Below are 24,329 nucleotides of genomic sequence, written 5' to 3' on the forward strand. Positions count from 1 at the left end.
TGCCTTTTCTTAGCAGGGCTTATAAACTTAAGAATCTGGCGGTCTTTCAGTCTTCTGACATAGTTGAAGAGGGATTGTGTTAGGAACAACAAATTATCAAGTAATCTATCAAGAGCTGTCCAAATTCTGTGATCCCTATGTATAGTGTGTGCTGAGACAGCAAATACCTTTTGGATTTTCGTAATTGATTTCTACATTTTCAGCTATTGTTTTGCATCTCTTTGAGGGATGGAAAAGTTGCTGTCTTTATACCTGTAGTATTAAAGTCACCAATGAACAGAAATCTGTGCATGGTCACCCGTAAATTGTCAGCAGTTTTTGTCAGTTTTGTTTAGATTATTCAGATACGTTCTTGGGAAAGCCGGATTATATCTAGTATATTGTTATTACAATTTCCATGTCCAACAATTTCCAGAAACTAAGTGACAAAAAGAATAGTTCCATCCATAGGAATTGCTCTGAGCACCCCAATAAAAACTAAGCCACAGTAACAGAGAATGGCCACTAGACCACTTATGGAGATATGGCTTCTTGGCTCTTTATACTATTTACAGATGCAGTCATGACTGAGTTAAAGAAAGCAGATATTACAGAACTGGGGTTTCATGGCTCAGGAAAGTGTATTCTGCACCTAACTTGAGATTAGTTGATGTATTTTGCAATGTTAAAGCAGTTATCCAACCCCTTTGACAACCCCTGGTGAACTACTCGATTCACCCATATAAAATAAGAATAACCTTTGCTCAAATCTGAAGCTGGCGCCACTTCAGCAATGTAGCAATGTTGGCATCGGATCTCCCGAGGCTAGTGTGACATTGGCTGTAGGGCTCACATGACTGGATAAAAGTACAGACTGTTTATATTTTACATGCGGGAATATCATAATTGGCAAAGGATTGTCCAAGGATTTAACTTGTCTTAGTCCACTTACACTGATGAGTAAAAGGGTAACAATGTTTTGAACTTTTGGCTTTCAGGCTTCATATCTCACCATCCACTACAGCTTTGAGTGTTAGGGGCACTTTGAACACTATGACATCGCAGGTGCGATGTCGGTGAGGGAAAATCAAAAGTGACGCACTTCCGGCGTCGCTCTGGACATCATAGTGTGTAAAGCATTTTTGATACGATTAACGAGCACAAAAGCGTCGTAATCATATCATCGGTGTAGCGTCGGTCATTTCCATGAATTGGGAAAGACCGATGTTACGATGTTGTTCCTCGTTCCTGCGACAGCACACATCGCTGTGTGTGAAGCCGCAGGAGCGAGGAACATCTCCAACCTGCGTCCCGGCCAGCTATGCGGAAGGAAGGAGGTGGGTGGGATGTTTACGTCCCGCTCATCTCCACCCCTCTGCTTTTATTGGCCGCCTGCCGTGTGACGTCGCAATGACGCCGCACGACCCGCCCCCTTAGGAAGGAGGCAGTTCGCCGGCCAGAGCAACATCGCAGGGCAGGTGAGTGCATGTGAAGCTGCCGTAGCGATAATGTTCGCTACGGCAGCTATCACCATGATATGACGGGGCGGGGACTATCGCGCTCGGCATCGCAGCATCGGCTGGCGATGTCGTAGTGTGCAAAGTGCCCCTTAGACTACCAGCATTTTCTAGACCATCATTTTCGCTATCTCACACAGTACTTTGACTTGCAACTATTTAGCATATGATTAGTTATACAGATTCTTGTCCTGTCACTTTATTGTTACAGTTTTGCACTTGGTGTTTGAAAAATGTTTTCTTTGTATAGACTATAAATTACAACATGTTCTCACATTCTCCAATAGCTCAGTGTACTATTAGATTGATTCCCAAGTGATAGGTCACTAGTTCAAATTAAATAGCAGCCATGAAGAAGATTTCCCAAGAAGAGAGATACAGCATCCTCCTGCTCATCAGTCTCTTGGCCAAGAAAATTGAAAAATTGCATCACGTGAGTGTCATGACAGTTGGAAGAATTTAAAATGAAGTCCGTCTATCCATTCAAAAGCCAAAAGGTGGACGTCCAGGCAAAATATCGGAGTCAGTAAGTCGGCTAAGTAAGTCGGCCTATCAATTCTGGCTCGACAAACACAGCAGTCGAGGTGGTTTGTATGCTTCGTAATAGTGAGATCAGACGTCCATGCAAGCACAGTACAAAGATTTTTTTTTGGCCCATTCCAGACCCTTTCCTTGGGTCTGGAATGGCCCAAAAAAAGGTTAAGCCTTGACTTCAGTATCATCACAAGAGGCATTGGCTCAAGTTTGCAAAAAAACACAAAAAGTGGACAGTAGAAGATTGGAAACGGGTGATTTGGAGCAATGAGACGAAAGTCAATATACTAGGCGATGGGTACAAAGGGGTCTAGAAGAAACAAAGGAAAAATGGACTAATTGAAAAATTGAAGGACTGGTCAAGTTCGGTGGAGGAAGCCTGATGACATGGGCTTGTTTCACAGCCAAAGGTGTTGGATACTTGACTAGGATTAATGGTTGTCTCATGGTTGACCTTCATGTGATTATCCTACAAGATGAGTTGATTTATACACTTGAGTACTATGGATATGAAAATGACAACATAGTGTTCCAACTAGACAATGACTTAAAGCCTACATCAAGACTGCCGAATAAATTGTTCAATAACAATGAAGTAGAGGTGCTGGATTGGCCCCTACACTCCCCAGATGTCAACCCAATTGAACACTTGTAGGTAGAGTTAAAGAAAAAGCTTTATACATACCAAAGAGAGTCAACCAGTATGGACCAACATTGGGATTGTGTAGAAGAGCCCTAGGATCAGATTTTGGTTAAGACATGCTTGTATCTGATTGAAAGCATGCCCAGAAGGATTCAGGCAGTGTTGAAAGCCAAAGGTGGATTTACCAAATAGTATCAAAATAAAAATGTTACTAGATTTTTATGAGCAAAACAAAAACAATGCAGTGACATGAGAAAAATCTGCATAACTAAATATATGCTAAATAGCTGCAAGTCAAATTTATGTACAAAATAGTCAAGATGATTGTCTATACGTGTTTGAAGGCTAATGGATGTTTAGAAATCCCTTGATTTGAGCAATTAGATGCTCGGATAGGCGCAACTCAAACACCCGAGTGTAATTGAGGTCAAGGGGAACTCGAGCATTTTTCCAAAAAGATTTTACCCCATTGACCTACCTTATACTTGGGTGCTTGAGTCGAACCCATCAGAGCATCCAACTGCTCTTAATGAGTACCGAGCAGCCGAGCATGGTAGTGCTTGCTCATCACTACTCGTCATATGATATTGATAATCTATCCTTAAAGGGATCTGTTAGCAGGTTTTTGCTGTGTAATCTGAAAACCACATGATGTAACGGTTAACACACAGAAATCAACGATACATCTCATATCAAGTTCCTTGGTGTAGATTACTTAAAATGTTTGTTTTAGTATCGGGAGCTTATGATTGCTGTAATTAGCGGGCACTCGTCTGACTCCACCCCTTCTGTGATTAGCAGATCACTGTCTATAGACATTGTATACAGTAAGCCTAGTTTTCTCTAAGCTCTGCTGCATTGCTAAATCTAAAAATTCTGTGTCAGAACCGCTGCACCCAGTAATCTAAGTGATGCATTGTTGGATTCAGGGTCTCTTTGCCTACATCAAGCTGCTCTCAAATGAGGTATCAAATCTAGGTGACAGATTACCTTTAAGATAAGTCATTAATTCGATATCCATGTGGGTCTGACACCAGATATCCCCATCAATCAGCTGTTTTAAGCTCTGACAGAAGCCTGATGTAAACAGTGAATGGAGATGATCTAGCAGCCATTACTCGTTGAACCGAACTGTATGTGACCCCAACCAATCTGATATTGATGACCTATCCCATGAACATATACAATTTAATCACTTTTACTATTGTTATTTAATATTACTTATGTGATGTCTAGAGTTTTTCTATCTCTACCTGAAGCTTGTAAATGACGTGTTTTACATATCTGTAATATAGTGATATAACATTTTAAAACTTAGGATTCATTTGTTACTGAAAATCATTAATGCATTGTTTATATTCCGTGCCTCATATGATGACTGATCTTATAATGCCACATAGGACTTGCAAGGTTTCATTGTGTAATTTAATAGATGGGATTTATGTTTGTTTTTAGTTTTTTATTGGCGCAATGTTTTATGTGATGTTACTAGTTCTAGACCTCTGCATCCAGATTATGCATGAACACAAATAATTAGGAATAGAAATCCAAATGATGACTCATGGAAATTATTACTTGCAGGCTCTAATAAGGCATCATTGTAATGTAATCTTGGTTGTTTATATTCCAGAGGACCTTGATGATCTTCGAATGGAAGGTGTTACCAGTTTTATGCCATCTGGAAGCAAATTTAGCCAAGGTCGTAGCACTTACACCACTGAACCTCAAGCAAAAGTCACTCTAAACATCTGCTCAAGGTGTGCAAGGTAAACATTGTAGATAGCATCTGGCAGAACAGCATTGCTTGTACCATGAAAAACAAATGATTTCACTCTAGTACATTAAGATCTTTTTTCCTTTTTAAGCATTTGTTATAAGTATTTAACATATTCATGGCACTGGTAAAGTTGTTTTTAGATAATGATTTAGAATTCAGTTTTTAAGAGTATAAACAAGAAAAAAAAACGTAATGTAGTAAACCATTTTCAAACAGCTTACACTCTACATATGTGAATCATCTACAGTGGGGAAAAAAGTAGTTAGTCAGCCACCAATTGTGCAAGTTCTCCCACTTAAGAAGATGAGAGAGGTTTGTAATTGACATCATAGGTAGACCACAACTATGAGAGACAAAATGAGAAGACAAATCCAGAAAATCACCGCGTCTGATTTTGCAAGATTTTATTTGGAAATTATGGTGGAAAAATAAATATTTAGTCATCTAAAAACATGCCAGATTTTTGGCTGTCACAGACCTGTAACTTCTTCTTTAAGAGGCTCCTCTGTCCTCCACTCATTACTTGTAGTAATGGCACCTGTTTGAACTTGTTATCAGTATAAAAGACACCTGTCCACAACCTCAAACAGTCACACTCCAAACTTCACTATGGTGAAGACCAAAGAGCTGTCGAAGGACACCAGAAACAAAATTATTTCTCTCCAACAGGCTGGGAAAACTGAATCTGTAATAGGCAAGCAGCTTGGTGTGATGAAATCAACTGTGTACGAAATAATAAGAAAATGGAAGACATACAAGACCATTGATAATCTCCCTTGATCTGGGGCTCCACGCAAGATCTCACCCCATGGGGTCAAAATAATCACAAGAACGGTGAGCAAAAATCCCAGAACCACATGGAGGGACCTAGTGAATGATCTGCATAGAGCTGGGACCACCGTAGCAAAGGCTGCCATCATTAACACACTACACCGCCAGTGACTCAGATCCTGCAGTGCCAGACATGTTCCCCTGCTTAAGCCAGTAGAAATCCGGGCCGATTTGAACTTTGTTAGAGAGCATTCGGATTATCCAGAAGAGTATTGGAAAAATTTCATGTGGTCTGATGAAACCAAAGTAGAACTGTTTGGTAAAAACACAACTCGTCGTGTTTGGAGGAGGCAAAATGCTGAGTTGCATCCAAAGAACACTATACTACTGTGAAGCATGGGGGTAGCAACATCATGCTTTGGGGCTGTTTCTCTGCAAAGGGACCAGAACGACTGATCCGTGTACATGAAAGAATGAATGGGGCCATGTATTGTAAGATTTTGAGTGCAAACCTCCTTCCACCAGCAAGTTTATTGAAGATGAAACGGGGCTAGGTCTTTCACCATGATAATGATCCCAAGCACATTGCCAGGGCAATGAAGGAGTGGCTTCGTAAGAAGCATATGAAGGTCCTGGAGTGGCCTAGCTAGTCTCCAGATCTCAACCCCATTGAAAAACCTTTGGAGGGAGTTGAAAGTCCGTGTTTCCCAATGACAGGCCCAAAACTAGAGGAGATCTGCATGGAGGAATGGGCCAACATACCACCAACAGTGTGTGTGATAACTTTGTGAAGACTTACAGAAAACGTTTGACCTCTGTCATTGCCAACAAAGGATATATAACAAAATATTGAGATGAACTTTTGTTATTGACCAAATACTTATTTTCCATCATAATTTGCAAAAAAAATGTTGCCAAATCAGACAAGGTGATTTTCTGGATTTGATTTCTCATGTTGTCTCTCATAGTTGTGGTCTACCTATGATGTCAATTACAGGCCTCTCTCATCTTTTTAAGTGTGAGAACTTGCACAATTGGTGGCTGACTAAATACTTTTTTTCCCCATTGTATATGTAATGGGGGAAGTGACTAATGTCATCATTTGAATCGATTCTTAAGTGTTATCACCCAGTTTAGTTTCTGAAAGTGTCTTTCCAATCCCTTTTTTCCACAAGGCATGCAGATATTCTGGAGCATATTGAATAGCAACTGTACGAACGTCTACTGTCATAGCAATAAAAAATCTTTCTGTACATCCTACTTACTGTACATCCTTCAGGTCATTCTCTCCTATTGTGCCACATATGAAAATGCTACTGTGCTTGTGTTACGGGGGGACCGGCAGATTAGGACCAGGGGTATATATCCCAATCGCCAGTCTGGGCCCACCGTGCTCCAGATGGTAATGGAGCTGCTGGCACTCTGTGGGTTAGGCGGAGACTATAGAGCTGGATGGCTCTGAGATAACTCTAGGAACCGGTCACGTGTTTAGGGACATGTCAGACCGGACGACAACCCAGTTAGCGTCTCGGTGGAGCGGACGCTACTCCGACCACGTGTGTAGGAACACATCAGGCCGGATGGTAACCAGTTAGCGTTGACCGAGAAGATCGCTGCAACAGCGCCCTGTCGGCCACGTGTGTAAGACACGTCAGGCCGAGCGGTCCTCCGATTAGCATTTCTGGCCACCACCCGACTGGCCACGTGTGTAAAAGACACGTCAGACCAGGTAGTCATACCAGTAGCATTTGACTGGGAAGCCGAGGAGGATAATAGGGTTCACACACCCAATCCAGGAACACCCTGTTAACTTCACAGGGGTTCTGGGGTGCGCTGTCCGTGCGCGTAGAGGGCACAACCGGACAGGTGGCGCAGCAGGTACACTGTCCGTGTGCATAGAGGGCACTCTCGGACAGGTTACGCAACAGGTATTCTGTCCATGTGCATAGGAGGCACAACTGAACAGGTGACGCAGCAGCCGCAGCCCAGTTAACGCCACTGGACTGCTCTAGCACAACAGGAATCGTAGTAAGGAAGCACGGCGCCTGACCCTCATGTGCTGAGCCACGAATCTTGGCGTGACAGGCACCGTTCGCCTAGCCCTACCTACCGCTTCCAACAAGGCTTATGCCACCAAGAACTCTAAATGAAGACTGCGCACCTCCATTTTGTCTCCAGCCCCTTTTATAACCTGGGTCCGCCCCAAACCCAGGGTGGAACCACCAAGGTCCAATAGCAGAGTGCCATGTCATTAGTGACGTCACATGCGACCTATCCGGAACCGCCACGTCATTGATGACCTCATGGCAGCCACGCCCCAAACACTTCACCAGTCATTTTCTGACGACCAATGGTGAGGTGCCAGATCATAGGGGCGGGCCTCTGCGAGCCAGTCCGGAGTTGCCACGTCATCATGACAACTGACACCCTCTGCCCTATCAGGGACTGCCACCTCACGGACATGCTCAGTGAGGTCCTTACCGGACCTAGCCTCTGATGCACTAAGTGCCTGAGCATGCTCAGTAGCCAGAGCAACAGGCTCAGAAAGCAGACTATCAGTTTGAGCATGCTCAGTAGGCACATCCCAGAACTTAGACACAGCACGAAGTCCAAGTACCTGTGCAAAGAGGCTGTTAGGGTTAATTGTGGGAGCATGCTCAGTAACCTGAACTGAGGACTAAAGGGGGCTTTACACGCTACGACATCGCTAATGCGAACTCGTTGGGGTCACGGAATTGGTGACGCACATCCGGCCGCATTAGCGATGCCGTTGCGTGTGACACCGATGAGCGATTTTACATCGTTGCAAAAACGTGCAAAATCACTCATCGGTGACATGGGGGTCCATTCTCAAATATCGTTACTGCAGCAGTAACGAGGTTGTTCCTCGTTCCTGCGGCAGCACACATCGCTCCGTGTGACGCCGCAGGAACGAGGAAGCTCTTCTTACCTGCCTCCCGGCCGCTAAGCAGAAGGAAGGAGGTGGGCGGGATGTTACATCCCGCTCAGCTCCGCCCCTCTGCTGCTATTGGGCGGCCGCTCAGTGACGTCGCTGTGACGCCGCACGGACCGCCCCCTTAGAAAGGAGGCAGTTCGCCGGTCACAATGTTCGCCGGGCAATGTTGTGCGGCACGGGCAGCGATTTGCCCGTGTCGCGCAACAGATGGGGGCGGGTACCCACACTAGCGATATCGGGACCGATATCGCAGTGTGTAAAGCCCGCTTTAGTCTCAGACATAACACAATCAGGCTGAGCATGCTCACTAGGCAAAACACCGGGCTTAGACTCTGGCTGGGGTAAATCGGCGCACACATGCGCACTAGCCACCTCTCCACACTTAGACATGGTGGAAGGAGCAGCCAACTGGACGACCCGAGGCATGGCTAAGAACAGCAGCTGGCGCCTGGGTGCAACAGGAACCGCAGCAGGCTGCTTGCGGCTATGGCGGCGCCGGTTCGTAACAGCTTGGTCCAATAGATCACATTTCATGTTACACTATGTGGATGGCCGGTTGTGTGTGCGTTGCCTACTTAGAGAGGAGAGTCAATATTGGAAGAAGGCTCTGGGCAATATTCTGCTGGAAGACCTTGGATTCTGACATTCATGTGGATGTTACCTTTCCTAAATATTATTGCAGATCGAGTGCAGTCCCTTCATGGCATTGTGTTTCCAAATGGCAGTGGGTTCTTTCACCAGGAGTCCTAGTCCTGACAGTGTATAAGGTCTTTATAAGTGGTTTGAGGATCAAATTTGTTAAAGCTTGTCTACTCCATTGACATATGTTGTTACACATTGTTTATTGCACTTTCTTTCTGTTATAATCTTTACCACTTCCATTAACTGGTTAAAATCATGACACTTTTTGTTTGCCAGGGTATGTATGGCATAGAGATGTGACTTTTTTCTGATTTGTGCCATTTTTCTGTGGACATAGGCAGAAGAGGTCCTCTGAGCAAGAACTATATAAGGACCATTTCATTCCAATAATGTGTCTGTGACCGAAGCAATTTGCTGCATTGGGAGTAGAATTGGGCCCCCTTATGTCTTGGGCCCTTATGTGGCTGCATAAGTGGCACCAATGGTACATCCACCCCTGGTAGTTGGGGATTCATTTAGTTAGTAGGAGGCTTGCAGCACCCTGATCCAAAGGCCCTTGGGCAAACATATCGATGATGCAACCTGAACAGCAGTACATGGGCCTAAGAGGTTAGGGGGCCATATCAACCTGCAAAGTAGGTATAATTGTGCATTTTGATGACCTATTGGACTGCAAAGGCCATATATATTGTTTTTACACAGGGGCTCTCTTCTGTCTGTGTCCACCATTGCGAAGGTCACAATGTGGCTACTAATATGTTCAATAACATCTAAACTCAAAGAGACAATCACACCTGTATCAAACAGGTGAAGGACCAGAATACAATAACACCAATAAACAAAGGGCAGAAACCACCACCATCAATATATTCTTACAACCAAACAAGTCATATATCCATAAAGACTAGAGAGTCACAGTATGATGTTAGATATCACAAAGTATGGGAGGGCAGAGGGAATCTCCAGGTAAGTATCCAATGTAATACAAAGAACAGATTGTTTAGCAAAGTGCTAACCAAGGATAACAAAATATAATGCATAGAATATTAAAGGCACTGCTTACCAATTGCTCCCTTTGTGAATACCACAGATATGCAACACCCATGTGTGTTTCGAATGGGCTTCCATACATAATGCGCGTTGGGGGTGTATATGGGTAGTGTTCACAATGGGTAAGCAATGCCTTTAATATGCTGTGCATCATATTTTGCTATCCTTTATTGGCACTACACTATATAGTCTATTCTTTGTATTACATTGGATACTAACCTGTACAATATCTATCATTAGAGTGCCGCACTCTCCCTGCCCTCCCATACTTTGTGATATCTATCATGGTGCTGTCATCTTCAAGTCTTCACCTTGATCTTTATTTGATCTGTGTATGTATTCATAATTAATAAAATTAGCATTTTTATGATATTGGTGGAAATGTAGCTACATACTGACCTATGCTCCTGCTAATCTTTTTGATCATCTCTAGTTGTATCTAAAATACATAACTCTATATTTTGTTCTGGTCTGATAAAAGATAGAGGGACATTTTGGCCATTCTCAGACTCTACCTAACCCATTATTCTTGGTGTAGAGGATGTAGATGATGATTCTGTACTTAGTCCCCCCCCGCTTTACATGAGGAAGTTGGGTGTCCTACTATCTATTTAAAATTGGGGTGCAGAAGTCTTTATTTACTAATTTATTTCACGCATCTTGTCACGATTTACTGGGTTATATTGATGACCTTTGGCTCATCTGGATTTGCTTTGCATATAGTGCAATGTGATATGTACCAAAAATACATGAGTGCACTCTTTGTACTTTCTCATTGTTTTTGCTCATATGAAGCCAAAGTTATAATGATACGGCCTCTTACTTGTTTATTTTCTATGGTCATCGACATGTACAGTGCTCAGGTTATTTAGGGGTTAACTATGTCAATGATTACAATATAGAATCACTTTTTCATTTCTATGAAAATGGTTGTGCAAAAAAATTATTAGAAAATTACTTGTTCTCAGAAAAGCTGCTTACGGGTCTTATTTTTTTTTTTATCCCATGGCCATAAATGCCGAGTATGGGAATCTCTGCCAAAGTATTATTCTAAAATGCAGCACGCTAATATTGCTGACATCTTTTCCAGCTTTTGTTATTTGTACAGATTATATCAGCTAGTAGATGGGTTATAAAGCCGAACTATAGGGCTGGGTTTAGAGGAATATATAGTGCAAACTGGATAGATAGCACATGGACCCATGTATGTGAATTGGCTAATTCAACTTAGTGTTTCCACATGGGCCAAGTGCTCATGTGAAAAAAAAATAGTAGATTTTTTGAATATGCTATATTCACACCATCCATACTGTATCCATTACTAACCGATCCATTGCAAAGATTATGTAGGAAAATCAAATAGACTTTTTTTTTTTTAATTTGGATGTAAAAAATGGATATCATATGAATCTAAGAAAAATGGACAAATGGAGGACACACTGATGGGATAAATGGACATATAGAAAACCATATAGGAAAAAAAATGTTAATTTTTCATCCACTCACCTGATCCCAGCCTACCTCCACTTGAACCCTGAAAACCCATTTGTGACTGCAATTGTCCAACAATACACTGTGTACAAAATTATAAAGAAAATTAGTATTTTGATCACATGATAATTTTTATACATGTTGTCCTACTCCAAGCTGTATAGGCTTGAGAGCCAACTACCAATTAAGTAAACCAGGTGATGTGCATCTCTGTAATGAGGAGGGGTGGGGTGTAATGACATCAACACACTATATAAGGTGTGCTTAATTTTAGGCAACTTCCTTTCCTTTGGCAAAATGGGTCAGAAGAGAGATTTGACAGGCTCTGAAAAGTCCAAAATTGTGAGATGTCTTGCAGAGGGATGCAGCAGTCTTGAAACTGCAAAACTTTTGATGCGTGATCACCGAACAATCAAGCATTTCATGGCAAATAGCCAACAGGGTCGCAAAAAGCGTGTTGGGAAAAAAAGGCACAAAATAACTGTCCATGAATTGAGGAAAATCAAGCGTGAAGCTGCCAGGATGCCATTTGCCACCAGTTTGGAAATATTTTAGATCTGCAACATTACTGGAGTATCAAAAAGCACAAAGAGTGCCATACTCAGGGACATGGCCAAGGTAAGGAAGGCTGAAAAATGACCACCTTTGAACAAGAAACATAAGATAAAACGTCAAGACTGGGCCAAGAAATATCTTAAGACTGATTTTTCAAAGGTTTTATGGACTGATTAAATGAGAGTGACTCTTGATGGGCCAGATGGATGGGCCAGAGGCTGGATCAGTAAAGGGCAGAGAGCTCTACTCAAACTCAGACGCCAGCAAGGTGGAGGTGGGGTACTGGTATGGGCTGGTATCATCAAAAATTAACTTGTGGAACCTTTTCAGGTTGAGGATGGAGTGAAGCTCAACTCCCAGACCTACTGCCAGTTTCTGGAAGACAACTTCTTCAAGCAGTGGTACAGGAAGAAGTCGGTATCGTTCAAGAAAAACATGATTTTCATGCAGGACAATGCTCCATCACATGCATCCAACAACTCCACAGTGTGGCTTGCAAGTAAAAGTCTAAAAGAAGAAAAAATAATGACATACATTTTTTTGGTTCAATTAATTCTTAAAAACTGAAGACATGTTTTCCATCTAATTGAGTTACCTGTCTTCAATATCTGCTTATGAAAAGTGTCTGATAAATAATAATCCTGAAGTGTCTTTTAAGTATTTTGTGTTGTTCTATTTTTCTATTATTCTTCTGCCACTAAATTGATATATTTTTGCTTTTTGTCAGTTCCCCTTATCATTGTTAAGGCTGGGTTCCTACTCTGTAACTTTGTCTAATGTGTGTGAAGCAATAGCTGATGGACCACCATTGTGCAGAGTTCAATTGCGGTACTCAAGACGAGGTGGCAGAAGCAAGGGTACACATTTAGCTACAAGCAGGAGATGTGTTTATGCAAGTAAACGGGGTTTATGTAACCTGACAACAGTCAAGTTTAACACACTGCAGAATCTAGCTGGAGTTCCCAAACTATACGTTGCCCAAGCTATTACAAATATCAATTCAATAGTACAATTAGGCAAGCACAAAATATTCACAACTGCGCTGCAGTATTATTAGTGGCCTAGTTGGCCTCCACTACTCTGGGCTCTGGCTACTGAGACCTATACTACACCCTATTAAGTGCGCTCTCTAGTAAAGACTGAAGGTACAGTTAAATAGGAACAAATCCACTCCCAGGAGTTTGGGAATGGGATGCTCTTTGGTGCGCACTTTTCCTCCTCCTCCCATCTCCTTACTTCTCCAGGTAGCATCTCTTCTTGAATTCTGATTCACCAACCTACGAGTGCCTCAGTCCGGTACTTGCTCAACTTGTGAGCAGGGCTCTCTCACGGTCCGGCTCATCTCTCGCAGCCGACACTGTACCTTTTCTTAAATTGCCATTTTCAGATAGAACACAGACCATGACTCCTCTCTCTCTCACTCTTTCACACTCTCAGGCGATCCAATTTCTCCTGTTCCAGCCCAAACTCTTCGCCCACTCTTTCTCTCCTTCCTGCACTTTTTGGGGCAGGGTAAGCTCAAGTTTTCAGTTCAGAAAGGGAGAACCGACTGAGCCGGCTAGCCCATAACACACAGAAAACAGAGGAGAACTGCCTCTTAAAGTCATAGAACTTTTAATTGTTTTGTAGGGGCGATACTCCTACATGTGCAGGAAATGACACCCACAAAGAATAATTTATTTGAATGAACACTAGAGATAAACAAACTTGTTTGAAAAAGGTTCGCCAACCTCAAATTCAACACAAGCCTTGGCTCGTTTGGATCAGGATCAGATTCATAAACACTTTTATCAAAAATCTGTGAATTTTGGCTTTGCTTCGTAACTGTTCATGTTTACACTATTTCAAAAACCATCCACTTCCAGCCCCATAACAGCCTTGCCAAGTATTGGCATGGCTGTGATTGGTCAGGGAAATCATTGTAAAAAGAAAAAAGAAAGCAAAATGGTTAAAGGAGGACATACTTACCAGTCTCTGCGTGGCTGTAAGGCTATGTGCCAACGGGAAACGCAGGAGCGCCCAGAAAACCGCAGCACAACTTTGTCTGTTTTAATGCTGCGGTTTTATTGCGGAATGTCCTGCGGATATTGTGTGGGCATTTTGCATTGAGGATACAGTACCATGGCTTCGGCACTGCATCCTCAATGCAGAACAAGTGGTGGAGTAATTGGGGAGTTCATACTTACCTCCATCACGCAGCACTTCACTTTCCGGCCGTGTCTGTCTGCACATTGCAGGAGAAGGTGGGCGGGCCTGAACTAGTTCAGGCTGTCACATGACCGGAGCTCGTGCAGGCCCCGCCCACTTCCTGCTCCTGGCTCCACCGCGCCCCTCCCGGTGTCTTCTATCAAGGCAGGTAAGTATGGGATCGTGTGAAAAAATCTGCAGGAATAATTGACATGCTGCAGATTATTCCGCAGGGAAATCCGCATTATTTCCGCTGCGGAAAAAAACGCAGCATGTGCACAGCAGTTCCAAAATGCCATTAAAATAGCTGAGGACTCGCTGTACTGCGGATTTTTGAAAAATTTCCGCGGAAAAATTGCAGCAAATTCCACAAATTTTCCACAGCGTGGACACATAGCCTAATACTACTTTTGGGTGTGCAGCTTTTTTATTATTATTAAATAAATCATTTAAAAATATGGTGTGCAGTCCCCCCAATTTTGATATCCAGCCATGATGAAGCTGACAGCTGGGGGTACAGCCCTGGTACAGTGGAATCGGGTTAATATAAGAGGTTAATGACAGCTCACAGCTGCCACTAAGCCCTAGATTAGTAATGAGAGGTATCTATGTGTAATACTTATTCTATGTTCTGAGGATTTCGATAGCGGAGGGCAATGACAATCAGAGACGAGTTCCGGGTACAAGATGTTTATAGTATGTAACCACGGTAGATATAGAACAAACACAACAACACAAATACACATACAATACTTTCCAGAATAGACGCGGAGGGGATTCCCGGGGCCACGCACCGGACTCCCCCAGGGAGACCACCAGAGCGAACCCCCTAGACAGGGACTGTCCGGCAATCTACCCCGGAAGGCCTAAATGCGCAGCAGCCGGGATAAGGAGCAAGCGGTAAAGTCAATGAGTGTCCGTACGGGAATGTTTGTCCAGAATGGTTACGAACCCAAAGAGAACCAGGCGGAGTGCTGACCGAAGATGGTAAACGGAATCCGGGCGCAGCCTTGAAGAGCCGGGTACAGTCCAGAGTCAATCGGTAGGTGGTTTTTTAGGGGAATCCAGAGGTAATCAGGAATAAGCAGCAACACAGCAGGAGCACACAGCAGGCAGTATACTCAGGCACTGGACTGGACTTAGAGGCGGCCTTTTAAGCAGCTGGACAGGAAGTAGGGCAACAGAACGGTAACCTCCATGTTAACCGAGGGCAAGGGCAGTCAAAGAGAACTGGAAAACCTGGAAACCTGACATTACTCCCCCCCCCAGAGACGGCCTCAGGACGGATCAGGGCCAGGTTTGTCCGGGAACCGTCGATGAAATTGAGCAATCTTCCGGGGTGCCCGAATGTTACCCACCGGTTCCCAGGAATCGTCCTCGGGGGCGTACCCCTGCCAACGTACCAGATATTGAAGCCGACGACGATGGAGCCGGGAGTCAATAATGTCCTCAACCACGAACTGCTCCTCGCCGTCGACCATCACAGGCGGAGGAGGAGGCACAACACGACCACGAAACGTATTAGGGGAGACAGGTTTGAGGAGAGACACATGAAAGACCGGGTGTACCTTTAGATGGTGCGGTAAGCGTAGCCGACAGGCCACAGGGCTCACGATCCCGGTGATCTTAAACGGACCGATGAATTTTTGTCCCAGCTTCTGCGAAGGAACACCCAATTTCAGGTTTTTGGTGGATAACCATACAGAGTCCCCTACCTTGTACATGGGTGCCGGTTTCCGGTGAGTGTCTGCCGACCTCTTGTAACGCTCCTGGGCCGTAGCCACGGTGTCCTTTAGAACCTCCAGATTTTGTCGTATTTCTGTCAACCTGTCCTCCACCGCTGGCACCGAAACCGCAACCGGTGACCTAGGCAAAATAGTCGGATGGTAACCCAGGTTAGCAAAAAAGGGCGTTACCTTAGTGGAGCTGCTCTGAGTGTTGTTGTAGGAGAACTCCGCCAACGGAAGCATCTTCAACCAATCGTCTTGGAGATGGCTGACGTAACATCGAAGGTATTGTTCCAGGGTTTGATTCGTCCGTTCGGTTTGTCCATTTGTCTGAGGATGGTATGCAGAAGACAGACAGACATCAATCTGGAGTGCCGTACAAAACCCCTTCCAGAATCTAGACGTGAACTGCACACCCCGGTCGGAGATGATCTCGTCTGGTACCCCATGCAATCGGAATACGTTCTGGACAACCAAATCCACTGTCTCTGCGGCTGAGGGAAGACCGGTACACGGAATGAAGTGAGCAGCTTTAGTCAATCGATCCACCACCACTAAAATGGTATTATGCCCGCCTGAGACTGGCAACTCCACAATAAAATCCATGGAGATAGACCCCCAAGGGCGAGATGGCACGGGTAACGGTTGGAGGAGTCCCGTAGGAGCCACACGAGGGACCTTGCACCGGGCACAAACCACACATGAGTGGACATAGTCCTTCACGTCCTTTAAACAGGTAGGCCACCAGAAAAACCGGCTCAGAAATTCCTGCGTCTTCTGTACCCCCCTATGACCGGCCAACACGGAGTCATGAACCAACTTGAGAACCCGAAGTCTTACGGCCTCCGGGACATAAATGCGTCGTTCTCTCAACCACACACCATTCCGAAGAACAAGAGTTACATCATTCGGAGGGGCGGCAAGAAATACATCACCATCATAGGCCAGCTTGATGTCCTTCCACAAGTCCTGGTCCTGGAGTACTCCAACGAAATTGGCATCTGATAACACGGTCTGAGACGGGGTTCCAGGCACGGAGTCCACGGCATGGATTCGGGACAAGGCATCGGCTTTCCCATTACGTGAACCTGGACGGTATGTAACGACAAAATTGAATTGGTTAAGAAATAGACTCCAACGGGCTTGCCGTGGAGATAGGCACCTGGCAGACTTAAGAAATTCCAGATTACGATGATCTGTGAGTACTATCACTTGCTGCGCGGCTCCCTGTAAGTGGTGTCTCCATTCCTTGAAAGCGGCAATAATCGCCAATAATTCCTTATCCGCAATGTCGTAGTTCCTTTCCGCAGGGGACAACCTGCGGGAAAAGAAGGCACACGGATGCAGGAGACTCTTGTCCCCGGTCCTTTGAGAAAGAATGGCCCCTAATGCGTAGTCGGAAGCGTCGACCTCCACGATGAAGGGAAGTGCGGGATTCGGATGCACTAGTATGGGTGCTGAGGTAAAACATCCCTTGAGACGATGGAACGCTTCCTGAGCCTGGGCGGACCATACAAACTTCTGTCCTTTCTTAGTCAACAGAGTGATGGGACGAACAATCTCTGAAAAGTTACGGATAAAGCGTCGGTAAAAGTTGGCAAAACCGACAAAGCGTTGTACCTCTTTGATGTTTCCCGGTTCCGGCCAGTCTAGAATGGCTTGTATCTTGCTAGACTCCATGTTCAGCCCCTGAGGAGAGATGACATAACCTAAGAACTGTATTTGTGAGCAGTGGAACTCACATTTCTCCAGTTTAATGTACAGGTGGTTTTCCCTCAGCCGGGTAAGTACGGTCTTGACGTGCTCCTGGTGTTCCTGGAGAGAATCAGAAAAGATTAGAATATCATCCAGATAGATCACCATGAACTGGTCCATGATATCCCTAAAAATGTCATTAACTAGATGTTGAAATGCCGCAGGAGCGTTACAAAGTCCAAAAGGCATCACTAAATACTCAAAATGTCCGTACCGACATCGAAACGCGGTCTTCCACTCGTCTCCGGGACGTATACGAAGCAGATTATATGCCCCACGGAGGTCCAATTTGGTGAATATCTTTGCCTGTTGGACTCTCTCCAATAGCTCCGGAATCAACGGTAACGGATACCGGTTCCGGATGGTTATTTTATTCAGTTCCCGGTAGTCAATACAGGGTCTCAGAGTCCCCTCCTTCTTTTTCACAAAAAAGATGGGTGCCCCTGCGGGCGAGGTAGACGGGCGAATAAATCCCTTGGCCAGGCTTTCATCGATATACTCCTTTAGGGCTTCTAGCTCAGGTGCCGCCAACGGGTAAACATGACCAAACGGGATTTCTGCCCCTGGGAGTAAGTCTATGGGGCAATCATACGGTCTATGCGGAGGAAGCCGATCGGCCTTTCTTTTGTCGCATATGTCAGCGAAGTCACGATAAACCGGGGGTAAAACGGGTACCTGTACCGTGCCTTCTGCATGTGGTGTTACCGGAACCGGAACAGTTGGACAAATGGCCGGACCACTCTGCGGTGGGAAGGATATCTCCTTAGTTTCCCAATCGATGACCGGATTTGTAGACCGTAGCCACGGAATACCTAAAATAATCGGAAAATGTGGAGAAGAGATCATCATGAAAATAAGAGTCTCCTGCTGACCTGGTTTCATCACGCATTCTAGCGGTACTGTTTCCCGATCCACTGGTCCAGATGTTAACGGAGATCCGTCTACCATCTCCATGGTAACCGGTGAGGATCTTTGCTGAGTCCGGATACCGTGTTTACTGGCAAAAGAAAAGTCCATGAAATTTCCCCCTGCCCCAGAGTCTATCATTGCAGAGGTAGGAATTAGCTGTCCCTCCCAACGGATCTGAATGGGGAGTGAACAATGGGTATATTTCCCTTCTGAGTCCTTCAGTGAGGTAGACATTACAGTCAAGGGAAATACCGCATCCAAGTGTCCACTTGCCTCAGAGATGTCAGACTCTGCGTCCGTGTTGTCACACTCTGCCATGGCTGCCAATACCTTATTTGGGCGATTCGGACGTTTCGGGCAGTCGATTAAGAAATGGTCCGATTGACCGCAGTAGAAACACAAACGCTCACGGAGCCGGTGTTCACGACGTTCGTTGGTCTCTCGCCTTTGCAGAGAGTCCACTTGCATAGGAACGTCCTCGGCCTCCCGTGGCGTCCTGAAAGCAGGTTCTCTGGAAGGAAACGTATTATTATTTATACGGTTTATAGCTGCCCATTTTTCCTGTCTACGTTCCGTCAAACGGGTATCTATGCGCACACAGTGCTGGAGAAACAGGTCAAAATCCCCTGGGGATTCGGAACGTGCTAACTCGTCCTTGATGGTACCGGACAAACCCTTTCTGAAAACGGACAATAATGCATTGTTTCCCCAGTCGGTGTCTACCACTAACCTCCTGAACTCAGTGGCGTATTCAATGACAGAGCGCTTTCCTTGACGTAAGGAAAGGAGAGCAGATTCAGCGGTAGCACGGCGATTCGGATCATCAAACATCTGCGCCATTGCGTTCAGAAAGTCATCTAGGTGATTTAAACGGATGTCCCGATTCTCTATCATAGGATTAGCCCAAGCCAGTGCTCGTGAGGTTAATAACATGATGATACATAACACCTTTGACCGGTCAGAACGATAATAATCAGCATGTACATCGAAAAATAGTATACATTGGTTAATAAATCCACGGAACTGACTACGATCACCATTGAAACGGAATGGAGGTAACCTAGGCATACCGGCAGCTGGTACGGACGTAGTGGGGCCGGCTTCCTGAGCCTCCACTCTGACTTGCAAATCCTGTATAGCCGGACCCAGTACCTGGTGATCATGGCCCAGCTGTGCCTCCACATCTCTAAGCTTAGTCTGCACCACCTCCATCTCCTGCTGCAGGGAGTTAATCATGGAGAACAGCTGATCTACTCGTGTCTCAGTCATTGCCCCAGCGAAATCCTCTTATGGCCTGAGTATAATGTAATACTTATTCTATGTTCTGAGGATTTCGATAGCGGAGGGCAATGACAATCAGAGACGAGTTCCGGGTACAAGATGTTTATAGTATGTAACCACGGTAGATATAGAACAAACACAACAACACAAATACACATACAATACTTTCCAGAATAGACGCGGAGGGGATTCCCGGGGCCACGCACCGGACTCCCCCAGGGAGACCACCAGAGCGAACCCCCTAGACAGGGACTGTCCGGCAATCTACCCCGGAAGGCCTAAATGCGCAGCAGCCGGGATAAGGAGCAAGCGGTAAAGTCAATGAGTGTCCGTACGGGAATGTTTGTCCAGAATGGTTACGAACCCAAAGAGAACCAGGCGGAGTGCTGACCGAAGATGGTAAACGGAATCCGGGCGCAGCCTTGAAGAGCCGGGTACAGTCCAGAGTCAATCGGTAGGTGGTTTTTTAGGGGAATCCAGAGGTAATCAGGAATAAGCAGCAACACAGCAGGAGCACACAGCAGGCAGTATACTCAGGCACTGGACTGGACTTAGAGGCGGCCTTTTAAGCAGCTGGACAGGAAGTAGGGCAACAGAACGGTAACCTCCATGTTAACCGAGGGCAAGGGCAGTCAAAGAGAACTGGAAAACCTGGAAACCTGACACTATGAGACAAACCCTATTACTAATACTGTAAGTGAAAAGAAATAAACATAGACACCAAAATAATCCTTTATGTGTTATAAAATACAAAAAAACCCCACCCTCTTTCTCCAACTTTAAACACCCAGTTCCAACGTAATCCACAATTTTAATTGACTTGGAAACTCCATTTTTCTTTGCTGTTCATGTAATCCACAAGAGGTCCCATGATGATCCCAGCTTTGCTGCATAATGAAGTCACAGCAAGCGAGCACAGAACATGACCACCTGCTGGGGCTGCAGGCAGAGACTGACTGGGCCGCCTCTGTGAGTGGTGACGTCACTGAGTTTATGTGCGGTCACAGCTGGAGGTTCCTATGGTACCACACTCACCTCCGGTAAATTGATTGAACTCAGTGACCTAACTTCAGGTGCATCTTCCTGCACTATATCGATTTCCTTCAGTTGTACGCTCCATGAAGTTTTCTTAGCATAATACAGAAGTAAATTGCCAGTCCTTTTTTCTGTGCAGTAATTTAGCTCCTGTGAAGTTGAATGTTGTGAATACAAACTGCCTCATCAGTGGTCTTTTACGAATTGCCCATATCTGTTGACACAGCCATGTGATGACATCAACTGTTGCTTCAGAAGACTTTATTAGGTATATTGGAATATTGTCACATTCAGGTGCTTTGTTTTATAATAGAAGCTTTATCACAGCAACAACTACTTCTTTTAAGTTGTTCACTATAATTTCCAGTCTGCTACTTCCCCTATCAATGAGTAGGTCTTGTTGAGGTGCTCCATGTATTATTTCCATCTTTCCTTGATCTCTTCTGGCTCAGTTAGTTTGTTCCCATTGGCATCTTTCAATATTCCTACTTTTGGTTGAAACTTTCATCCTATCTCTTTGGTCTTTTCTTATGCCTTTCTGGTCTTGCCGTTCAGATGTCCATTTTCTGTCTCTGTACATATCTTTTGGTAAGAAAGTTTATTATCTGCTCGAATGGCTCTATGTAGTCTTTTACTGATGTTGTCTGCATCCTGCTTGTTACCTTTTGCATTTGCCATTCGTCTTTCTTCAATGATTTTTAGGGTCTCTTCTCTTAATCATGTCTCTGTGTAGCGCTGACTTACTCACTGCATCGGCTGAGTCACGTCCTCCACCTCACTTGTGCTCCTGGTCCCTTCTCCTTTCCCTTGGGCCGGTGCTTGCAGACCATGTCTCCCGGGAGTGTGCTTAGGGCACACACGCTCGCGCACCGGCCTTCCTCTTAAAGGGTCGGTGTGCTATTTCCAGGAAATGCCTCTCAGCCTATGGCTGAGAAGCACTGTGTATTTAAGGAACCCTCCCATTAGGGGAGGTGCCTGTGCAGTGCCTTACTTAGTCAGTATACCAGTCTTTCTAGCTAGTTTTCAGGTTCTGAGCTCCTGTCCTGTTATCCCTGTGTTCATCACGTGTACCTGAGTTTGCCTTCTCATACCTATCTGCCCCTGCTGTGCCCCCCATAACTGCTTGAACCCACCTGCCTGTCTGCTTCAGACATCCACCTGTACCTGCGTGCACCTGTGCCTATAACAGAGTCTATTACCTGTCCTGGGGGTCAGCTGACCCAGTCCTGGTCACTGCCCTGGAAGTGGTACCTGGCATCTGCCTCACGGTAGGCACTCATTTAAGCCCCTCCCACTAAAGGGCAAGCCCGAGTCCCCCTGTGGTCCACTAATTACGCTTGATGCCCTTACACTGACTGTGAGCATTATACTCCATTTATGATTTTTGATGGTGTTCATAATGAACAGTTGATTTGTCATGCAAAAGCCAAGGAATCATACTCCAGCCTCATTTCATACACCAAATCCAAAGTTTCCAACAGTGGTTTCATGTTTGCTGTGGCTCACTTTGGCATTCAAGTCTCTCAATGATAATGAGTAAGTCTTGTTTTGGCGTCTTGTTGATTTCTTCTTGAACTTGATGGTGGGATATTTCATCATCCTCCTCGGTATCCAGTGCTTGTGCATAGAACTGTATAACTGGGAACTGGATTGGCACTCCTCATAGTCTTATTGAGATGACTCTGTCACTGACTGCACTGTACTTTAGGACAGTGACAGACAATTTTCGGTTGAGAATAATAGACAAACTGTTTGTTCTTCAGTTATCATTGCTAGAATAGTAGACCCAATGTTCGTTTGACTGGAAACGTCCAGATTGAGACCATCTTAGTTTAGTAAGTAAGTCGTGTGTTCTCTTCTATGCATTGCAGCTTTGATGATGTAGAGTTTGCCTTGGTTCATGATTTGTACATTCCAAGTTCTGAATTTCATGAAATCTTTGCCGCTTTTGTTCTTTCCTTATGACCAAGCGATATCAGCAACAAGATGTCCTTGTGGCTTTGATCCTGGCGTGTCATGAGACTTGATCATACTCATGTTGACCTCATGATGCTCTTCCCCAGGAGCTTGGATGCCTTCTGACCTAGGAGTGCATCTTCCAGCACTAAATTGAATTCCTTTAGGTGTACTCTACATCAAGTTTTCTTGACATAATACGGAAGTAGATTGCCAAGCCTTTCTTCTGTGCAGTAATGTGGCTCCTGTGAAGGTGCCACTCTGACTCAGAGTTGTATATTGTCAATACAAACTGCCTCATCAAGCAATGTTCTGCTGCTGATGCTGACACTGGGGAGTATGCTTAGTTTAGTACTTCAGTTGAAACCTGTCCACCTGGGGTGCCCCTGATGGCAAAATACATTGCCAACAGCATGGCTTCTACCTCACCTAAATCACATATTTTATCAGTGTTCTGAGCAGGTACGGGGATGGAACAACTACACCACCACAATACCGCTCAGAACTTGCCAACCAGAATCTTTACTAAGAATTACAGTATGAGTCCATTGGCATAAAACAAAATTGTGTCTCTCTATCAATTTCTTCATTACAGACCAACCAAAACTTCCCTATTTTTACAGACTCACGGCAAAGCCTTCTTATATCTGTATCAACCAGTGTGGATGCTAAAGTCAGTAAAGTCACCCGTACACAGGGGTGGACATAAACTTTAGAAAGAAATCCACAAATAAAAGGACCCAGCACTGCTTAAAAGGATAGACTTTATTGCATCAACTAAAAAATGTTACAAAAATGGCATTGGGTTCCTCATTTCAGGGATAAATGTCTCTTAATCATAACCAACATTGGTGACCACTGTGCAGCCGCATGGGGCTCAGTAATTTAATCAGCCCACTGTCATTCTTACTTTACTACTATCTATTAAATAGCACATTAGGGCATAAGCCAATGAAATTTGTAACACAACTACTAAATGGATGATAGAGAGAAATTATTAGGTGCTTTGTAATGAGCTATGGGATAAGAGAAGACCAATATACAGTTTTTTCACAGGGGCCCTTTACTGTCTGCATTTGCCTGTGCATGTACAATTCATGTGATTTGCAATTAACCTGTCATATTTCTCTGTAGAGGACAAAAGTTGCTCAACTTGTTCAAATTGTTGCATAAACTTGATGGAAAAATCAATTGTGGATCTTGTTATGGATTTTGACGTATATCATCCAGAACGTCAGAATGTATTGCATGCAGATTTTGCTTTGTATTTATGCGTATGTAAAATCTATCAAATCTGGTCAAATTACTTACAATTATTAACAACAATGTGATAACAGTTTTGAAATCTCATTCACTTTGCTGCTACAGTAATCTATAAATAATAATAGATCCAAAAAAGGAGGAAAAAAGCAGCAACTCACCGGGTGATGAAGTAAAGTTTTCTTTATTGTGCAACACGGGTTACATGCAGTGCAGGGAGGGGGAGCCGAAGCCTCGGACAAAGGTAAACCGTTTTGTGGTGTGGTGCTTCTACGGGTCCTACGCTTCTAAGAGGACCCGTAGA

At 44.5% G+C, this 24,329-nt stretch overlaps 1 protein-coding gene across 4 annotated transcripts in view; it reads left to right on the forward strand.

Annotated features, from left to right (window-relative positions):
- C6H8orf34 (chromosome 6 C8orf34 homolog) overlaps window positions 1-24,329 on the forward strand; it is a 458,472-nt gene that overhangs the window by 267,455 nt on the left and 166,688 nt on the right. For 3 of the 4 annotated variants that reach the window (XM_075353191.1, XM_075353195.1, XM_075353194.1), the window contains exon 8: window positions 4,304-4,439. In XM_075353191.1, coding sequence (XP_075209306.1) covers window positions 4,304-4,439 — 136 coding nt within the window. The remainder of the gene's footprint in view (window positions 1-4,303; window positions 4,440-24,329) is intronic. The other variant, XM_075353192.1, reaches the window with a different exon arrangement.

This window comes from Anomaloglossus baeobatrachus, chromosome 6 (assembly GCF_048569485.1).
Source record: "Anomaloglossus baeobatrachus isolate aAnoBae1 chromosome 6, aAnoBae1.hap1, whole genome shotgun sequence".
In the NCBI taxonomy this organism is placed as follows: Eukaryota; Metazoa; Chordata; class Amphibia; order Anura; family Aromobatidae; genus Anomaloglossus; species Anomaloglossus baeobatrachus.